This window comes from Petaurus breviceps, unplaced genomic scaffold, assembly GCF_028583685.1.
Source record: "Petaurus breviceps papuanus isolate PSGF00001 unplaced genomic scaffold, PetGlider_PUasm1.0 582, whole genome shotgun sequence".
NCBI classification, from domain to species: Eukaryota; Metazoa; Chordata; class Mammalia; order Diprotodontia; family Petauridae; genus Petaurus; species Petaurus breviceps.
The window spans coordinates 464,372-472,608 of record NW_027186390.1 but is presented as its reverse complement, the minus strand read 5'-3'; the positions used below and the strand labels follow the sequence as shown (position 1 = coordinate 472,608).

Here is an 8,237-nt window from a genome sequence, read left to right as displayed (position 1 = left end):
AATCCAGGGCTCCTTCCACTATTCCACACTGTCCTCTTGAACTAAGAGCTCATCAGATCAAATGAGGAGCTGAGCATCTAAAAACCTTCCCAGTTATAAGTTTCCTTCTGAGTGACAAGTCATTTAGACCTGTAAACAGGCACACACTTAGGAAAAACTATGACACATTATGGTTTAAGGTAAAAATAAATTTAATATACAACAATCATACTGAATGCTTTTAATACATGAAGAAAAAATGGCTTCTCCTGCCTCCCTGCCCACTCTTATCATGATGCTGTATTCTTGAAACTTAAGTCTTTTCTATATGAACACAAGAAATTGATGTCTTTATCCAGGTTTCAAACAGAAAAATACCCAGAAACATTCACAAAATAAGGAAAGTGTCTTTGACTCTTTGGAAAGAATTCAGACTGGCTTCTCACTCACTTGTTTCCCTCCAATCTACCAGCACAAATGACATTTTCCCTAGAAAACACAAATACCACTCAGGTGAAAATAATTTTATCCTTCAGTACATATTACATGAATTTTAACTGCATTTTAAAAGTTGAAGTTTTTCATGTTCCATTCTGTTTAGACAAACATTTCATTTTAATTTTTTAATTGGAAAAACTATCAACAGATGTATGTATTCACTAAAATCTATTTTTTCACTGTTGTGGGAAAAGAACATTTCTTCCCCATCCAAAAAGTTCTGCTTGTACTTATTTCCTAAACATAGGATTAGACAGACATGTAAAAGTTTTATTTACAGTATTCTTATAAGAAACCACATCTTAAAAAATTCAATGTCTCTATTTTTCAAAGTTGCAATATTTCAAAGGTGTTTTAAGACAGAAGTATTTGGAACACACCCGATTCAGTTCTCACAGCTAAGATTTCAAAGCTATGAGTGTGTGCCCTTTTCCAAGCCCTTGAATGGTTTATGATTTTATATGTATATTATAGCTATATAAATATACATGTGTGTATATTTTAAAATTAAGCCTCATTGAACTAAAGGCCAGCTTAGAATTGGACAAAGCTCTGAGCTAACCTTGAGCCATTAATTAAATTGCTTGTGTATTCAAGGCTGTCAGCTTAAGTGCATGCTTGCCTATGGAGGCTTCCTCAAAATGTCAGATTTCCCTCTTTGCCTCCAACAGTCCCTGGGCCATTCTATGTTCACAACTGTTTGACTCTGTGATTCAGCTGAAAGGGACCTGCCCTCTTTTCAGTATTAAGCAGCCTAGTACAATACTTAGCAATGGAAACTTAGTGGGGACTTTTAGTGCCTGGTTAATAACTAAACACTCTGACTAGAAGGAACAGGGCTGATGAATGGGACTCTTTGATGGCTATCTGCAAAAAGTTTTTTTTTTTATCTTGATTGTACTTAAGTAACAAGATTCAGCTTTGTCTAAGATCTAGACCTGAAGAAGAAACTTATTTCTCAAAAGAATGTCCTTTTCATCCTGTTTTATTCTTAGCCCAAAAGAAGCTATAACAATTGCTCTCAACTCTAACTCTAGTTTTAAAAGGCATTGTGCAAATGCTATGCTGGCTTGAAGGTGTGTCATGGGGCGGGGCGGGGGGGGAGATGGGGTTATTAGAAGGTAGTAGCTACTCCAGTGAATAAGAATAAAGGTATAGGTTTAATGCAAGGTGGAATTAATGGTTAACTACTTGGAGCCCCAGAGGAGGCTGGACTTAATTACAATATGCCAGAAATTAAAAAAAAAAAATCCTAGAGTGAGAAGGTGCCAAGATGGAACCAAAATCTGCTCTGTTGTGCTCGATAGAAATGGATCTAAGTTCAAAGGGTAATGTTAAACTGTGGTAAGAAAAAGATAAACCACATAGTCATCTTGACAATTTATTGACACTAAATGCTGTACTCAGGTGACCTCTCAGAAGGTGAGCACAGCCTCTTAAGTGAGCAATGTAAATGAAAGAGAAATCAGAGATATCATAAGTTTTTATAAGAAAATGATTTAAAAGCTATTAAGAGTTGGTGGAAAAGGTGGAAAAGCAGTAGGTAGAAAGTTATCAATTAAAATGCTTTTCTGATGCCAACAACTGATGTCAACAGGATGAACTGAAGAGCATTTTTAAAAGATATAAAAATGAGAAACATCTACAGTAAGACAAAGTGTGGGGGAAAGGATGAAGTTATAAAGCTGCCCATTCTAGTTCTGTAGGCTAGAAATTAATCTTTATCAAATATTCAGATAACATTCTTCTATTTCTAATCTGAGGACAGTATCACAGTATTAAATTAAATCTAAAGATTCCCTTAGGGAAAGAGGGGAATTCTCATTAGGGCGGCGTTCATCTTTTAGGGTTGGCCCCCATTAAATGCAGCAGTGCCAGCATAAAGAAGTTTTGCTAAGTTGGCTTTTGCCAGTGTCTCATTACTATCCCACTATTTTCCATGGGAATTGTATTTTTTTAACAGTACATCCTAGACCCACTTCTTCCTTCCTAGGCTGAAGAATGTAAATACCTTTCAAAGGGTGGTATAAGGCAACTATTGCCATGTCTCTGACTAGGTCCAAAATAAGCACCATAAAAATTCCATTTGTCTTGTCTCCATTGCTCAGTTAATTCTGATTTCAAAACAAGTATCAGTGATGCATACAACCCAACAGAAGAGAAGGTTGGACTCTAGTCATTGCATAGAGATAGGAAGAGTGGACAATCAGAATCAGAGGCTGGTACACTAAGCTAGCTGCCCCCTATATCTTAACTAAACCAAAGGCTTAACCCATGAAGAGGCCTGATATGAAGACAGTGTTTTATAAGGACCATGGACTCTATGAATTTCTGAAGAGTCAGATTCCTAACCAAAGCCTCTGTGGTTATGAGGATTTGGCAGTGCATGTTTTCTCTCTTAGCAAAGCTAATGTTCAAAATTTAAAAAAAAGCATATTCTATCACAAGCTCACTAAGATTCTTTTTGGAAGAAGTAAGTAGAAAATGTGAGACAAAGTAGATTGTAGCTTTGGAAAGAAAGACATTTTGTTTTAGCCCTTTCTTTTCTTATTCCACTTTCCCTTTTAAATGATTTCTAGAGATTTATGCCATATTGAGCCTGGTAGATTGACTACTCTATCCATGGGTGTTTAATGCCTACTGTATGTAGCCTAAAAGATAATTAACATTGTAGTCTAAACATTTTAACCTGAACAAAACTCTAACTTTTTTTTTTACTTAAAGGCTTACCATGAGAATACTTAATATTCTTTGGGTTTACTTGGGAAACCGTGTATAAGGCATCATAAAAAGAAACAGGGTGGGAGGGCACTTGGGAGGTGTTTATACTAATGTTGAGATCTAAAATTTCCAGCATCATCTCAGTGGTTAACCTTTGACCAAAGCATTTAGTAAATATATTAAACCTAATAGCAATTAATTAATAATACATTTTTGGTACAAATGATTTATAAACAACAGATATCAGTTTGCATTAAAACTTAAAGAACTGTTTCAACTCAGTTTTCGTTTTAAAACAAAAGAACTTCTTAGGCTCCGTTGTGTGCTGCTTTCTTTCCTATTTTCATTGTGCTTTCTTGTCTCCAACTCCATTAGCTGCAGTGAAATGAACTTTGGGAAAACCATTTGTGACTTCTTTCCCTGTAAGCTTCTCTTTTGTATCTTGTCGCAGAGGCTTTTTCCGGTATGTCTGGTGGACATGCAGATCAGGAAGAAAAAAAAAAGTATTTCAGTGAGAGCTTTTCTATATTACTGCAACTTTTTTTCCCAAAAACACTACTTAAAACTTTTTGAAGTGCTGGATTTTCCCCTCCACTTTCACACTCTTCACTGTATATCATTCCTTTTTATTCATAAAACTTTCTAAGCTAAATTGACCTAATTTCTGTTCCCTGCACACAAGTTTCTATTTTCTGCCTCCATGTCTTTGCACAGAATGCTCCTCTAAAGAGGAGGTCCCCCCCTCTTCACTTCCACTTTTTCGAGCCCCTAGTTTCCTTGAAGGCTCAGCTTGACAGCCATCTCCTGCATGAAACCTATCTTGATTCCACCATTTGTAAGTGTCCCTTCTTCTCCCACCCAAAATTACCTTGTAGATATGCTTTGGACATATTTTGTATTTACTTATCTGTGTACCTATTGTTTCTCACCAACAGAATGTAAGCTTCTTGAGACTAGGGGTGTTTTATTTTTGTCTTTCTCTCCCCAGCACCTAGCACAGTACCTGACATTTAAAAACTGTTTAATATATCCTGGTTTAATGCGTAAATGAACACAGAATTTCTCTTTGTTCAAAGCTAGAATATCCTCTGAGCTCTACTTATACGTGAAAAAAGGGTTGTAGTCAAAGTAGTTGCATAGTTTTCAATACAAACTTGCTTATTTCACCTATTCTATACCAACCTATGTGTTGCTAATGTGACTATTACTACAGTAATTATCTTTCTAGTAAGAGTAACCAGTAACCAGGCTTTTGGACCCAACAAGGTCATTCCAAGCATGTCTAAATACCTGGTTACTAAGGACATACTGTTTTACAATGGAATGCTATTGAGGCTGCATCAGGAGGAGCTGAAGTTCTTCTTCAGGCCTCAATTGGCCTGTGCCATTTCCCCACTACCATGCCAGAATACATGAGCTCCACCTGAAAAGTCTGAGAAAGGGAGCTGTTTTTAAGCCAGTCAAAGGTATCACATAGAATGGAGACTGAAATCATAGACTTTTGTTCACAAAGGGCTCTCGTCTCATTTGAGTCAGAGTGCCCAGTTCCATCCATTACTGTCGTCTGTTCTTCTTTGTTCCTGGTTGTGAAGTCGTTGGCAACTCGGCCAATTTTATCTACAGTCAGCCCTAGATAGTCTCATAGGATACTAAGTTTTTGTGTCTTACATTCAAAGGCAAGTTTGCCCAGCCAATTTCACTAATAAAGGGTCTTGAAAGCTGTCAAAGTGTTAGTTCCTCTGTCTATGATTTGACTAAAACTGTTATGGATTAATTTCAGCAAACACAAGTAGAAAATAAGAAGGAACGCTTTGCTTCTCTATAGAAATTAAAAAAACAAACATCAAATACAATTTCAAAAATTATTTTGCATGTCAAATTTATCTTTTTCTAATGCTCTTTACTTTTGCTCCACTTCCACAAAAATAGATTAATTGAAAATGTTATCCACCCAAGGCCTATACTTTGTCATTGTCTTTATCAGTTCTTAAACAAAAGAGTTGGTACAAAGTTAGACGTTGAATCCATCTCCTTTTCTGGGTATAGTTCATTTTTATAACCATTTGATAAGAAAAAGGCAAACATAACCTTTCCTCACTAGATAATTTGAAAGGAATTCTTCCAAGTTAATAATAAGGCCCAAACTCTAGTTGGTAGCATAACAGCAATATTTTTTTAAACTCATTTACAAAATACATTTTTTTTGTTGCTATTTGTAAGATTTTCTGGACCAGGCTCAATTATATGAGACATGACTCTCAAATTTCAGATTCTGAAAGTACAAGGCAAACATGTGATGTCAGGATGTAGAAATCTATAAAACAGATAACACATTGCTTACTCATCTGAGAATACTTATTTCAACTCACCTGAACATAAAAATTTAAGAATAAGATGACTAATGTGAGCATGTAGGAAGACTGGAAGATGAGACAGCCAAAAGGAAAGCCACAAGGAATCACAACTGCACTCAAGGTGTGTGATATGGTCAGCACAAACTGGATCTGTGAGAGTCACATAAAAATCAGAGCTATGAATGAATCAACTTTTGAGTCAACCTAAAATCTGCTTTGAAATCATGAGATTTATTCTTTAAGTTTTGCTGAGTATAGCAAGAAACATCAAAATAATTTCAACAGAATTCTTTTATCCTAGGTAGAATATTTGTAAGTATATAACTGTCCATTATATGAAATATATGATATATAACTAAATATATTCTATATAACTATGTTTCCAGAGTTTGTGTAGCATAGGGGAAAGAATTCCAGATTTAGAATCGAAGTCTGTTGTTCAGTTGTTTTCAATCATGTCTGACTCTTTGTGACTCCATTGGGGCTTTCTTGATAAAAGATACTGGAGTGGTTGCCATTTCCTTCTCCAATTCACTTTACATTTGAGGAAACTGAGGCAAACAGGGTTAAATGACTTGCCCAGGGTCACACACGACTAAGCATTTGAGGCTGGATTTGAATTTAGGAAGACGAGTCTTTCTGACTGCAGCTCTGATGTTCTATCCACTATGACACTTAGTTGCCCGTAGAATCAAATCCTAGCTCTGCCACATAAGTACCCCTGCAGCCTCCCTGGGCTTTCGTTTTCTTTAATGTAAGATGACGGAGTAGGACTGGATGATTTCTAATGTCTTCTGTAGCTTTAAATCTATGATACTAGGATTCTGTACAAGTCACAGTCTTCTATTTTATCCTATTTGTCTATTTATGTATTGTAGAGGGGAAAGAGGGCTGGTTTTACAGTAAAAAACAAAACAAAAACAGGTTTAGCCCTGCCTGTGATCACAGGCAAGTTACTTAAGTCCTTAGTGCCCTCAGGCAAATCTCTAAGATTATAAATTGCAAAGAAGGTACCAATCTGCATTGGCTGAGTCCTTTCTAAACTGGGAGCTCCTTAAACTGATCATATTAAAGTTCTGTCTCCTTCTTCTCCAAAAGACTATGATTTCCTCCAGCTCTCATTGTATTGAATGAATAGAAATTCTAATTATCTAATTTAGAGACGGAAAAAAGATTTTAGTTCATAAATAAGTTTGAAAGTTTTCTGGAAAAAGCAATATGATGTAACTGAAAGAATACTGGTCCAGGAATCAGGAGATCTGGGCTCTGGTCCTGGTTCTGCTAGTGACTAGCTGTCTGACTGTGGGTCAGTCACTTCACATCTTTGGGTGTGATATTCCCCATCTATAAAATGAGAGGAATGGCCTAGATGTTCTCCATAGTTTTTTTGAGCCTTAATAATTATTCTAAAGTTTTATAACTTCATGTAATGAGGAACTTCTTGTCTGTTTCAAAGTGGTAGTCAACTCACCCTCCTCTGTTACCTACATGCACAAAGAATACTCTTAATATACAAGGATTACTTCTTTAAAAATCTATGAGCTTCTAACAGTATAGAGATATCTTGGATATCTTCCCCCTTCCATGAAAGTATGTGGATGTTATCACATGATCTATAGAAGGAAAAAAGGTTGAAATAAGAGTTAACATACCAGTTGTGCCTGTGTGAGATATTTCTTCCACCACAGATACTTGTGCATGGATGGAATCACTGAAAGTCCATAGTAGGAATACATTAGAATGTGGATAAAACTGTTCAGTGTTGGTCCAAAAAAACCTGTGAAAAGTACAGCATGAGAACGACTATTTTAGAAACCATGATCGAGTTCATTGAGGGCAAAATACAACTCTTGTTTGTTTAAAAAAAAGTTCTTTTCTGTGTATAGTGGACAGAAATCATTAAATAATTCTGATACCAATCATTACTCTACAGGCTTTATACTGGTTATGACATTACTCTAAATATTTAGGGCAAGTTTACTGTTGGAAGGGCTGCATTTATAGGTTTTTTGTTTTTTCCAGAAAGGCTGCAGTTATCATAAGAGTTCCTGGTTTGTGCTTATTAGATTAATGAAGATGACACACTCCTGGTCTGCAGTTAATCTGAGCATAATTAATCTGCAAACATGTATGAGCATCTGCCCACATGGATATGGTACTATCCCATAAATAAATGTTCAATGCCAAGCTGATAATATAGGCTGTGATGTCTTTATCCCATCTGCCTTGAGTTCCTACCTATACAAAACTCAAATTGTATTCCAACACCTCCATAAAGCCTTCCCTGGTGCCCCTGTCTCTAAAAAGGTTCATTTTCTCCTGTGAAACCTCATAGTGCTTGATTAGTATCCCTTTTTGGACCTTACATTTATTTGAATAATTTTATTTTAAATAAATTTTGATTTATTTTGAATAATAGGGTTTTTTTTGTCTACATGCCTCATTTCCCCTACTGAATTGTAAATTTCTTAAGGGCAAATATGTGTCTTATTTATTCTAGCAATTGTCCTAGGCCCTGGCACAGTGCCTTCTATGTGGTAGGCACTTAATATGTGATTGACAGATAGAAGAATGTAAAATGAGAAGACTGGACTAGTTTGCTTTTGATGTCCCTTCCAGCTCTGAGTTTATGACCCTAAGATTCTGTGGGCTAATGAACAAATGAGCAAAAGGTCCCCTCCAGTT

The 8,237-nt window shown here is 36.1% G+C and overlaps 1 protein-coding gene across 6 annotated transcripts in view; it reads right to left on the bottom strand.

Annotated features, from left to right (window-relative positions):
- Positions 1-286: 286 nt before the first annotated feature.
- Positions 287-8,237, bottom strand: part of ELOVL2 (ELOVL fatty acid elongase 2) — a 104,564-nt gene continuing 96,613 nt past the window's right edge. For all 6 annotated transcript variants that reach the window (XM_069103487.1, XM_069103485.1, XM_069103483.1 and 3 more), the window contains 3 exons: positions 7,205-7,329; positions 5,568-5,702; positions 287-3,667 (listed from right to left, as the gene is read on the bottom strand). In XM_069103487.1, the coding sequence (XP_068959588.1) occupies positions 3,542-3,667; positions 5,568-5,702; positions 7,205-7,329 (386 nt within the window). In that variant the 3' untranslated portion in view covers positions 287-3,541. The remainder of the gene's footprint in view (positions 3,668-5,567; positions 5,703-7,204; positions 7,330-8,237) is intronic.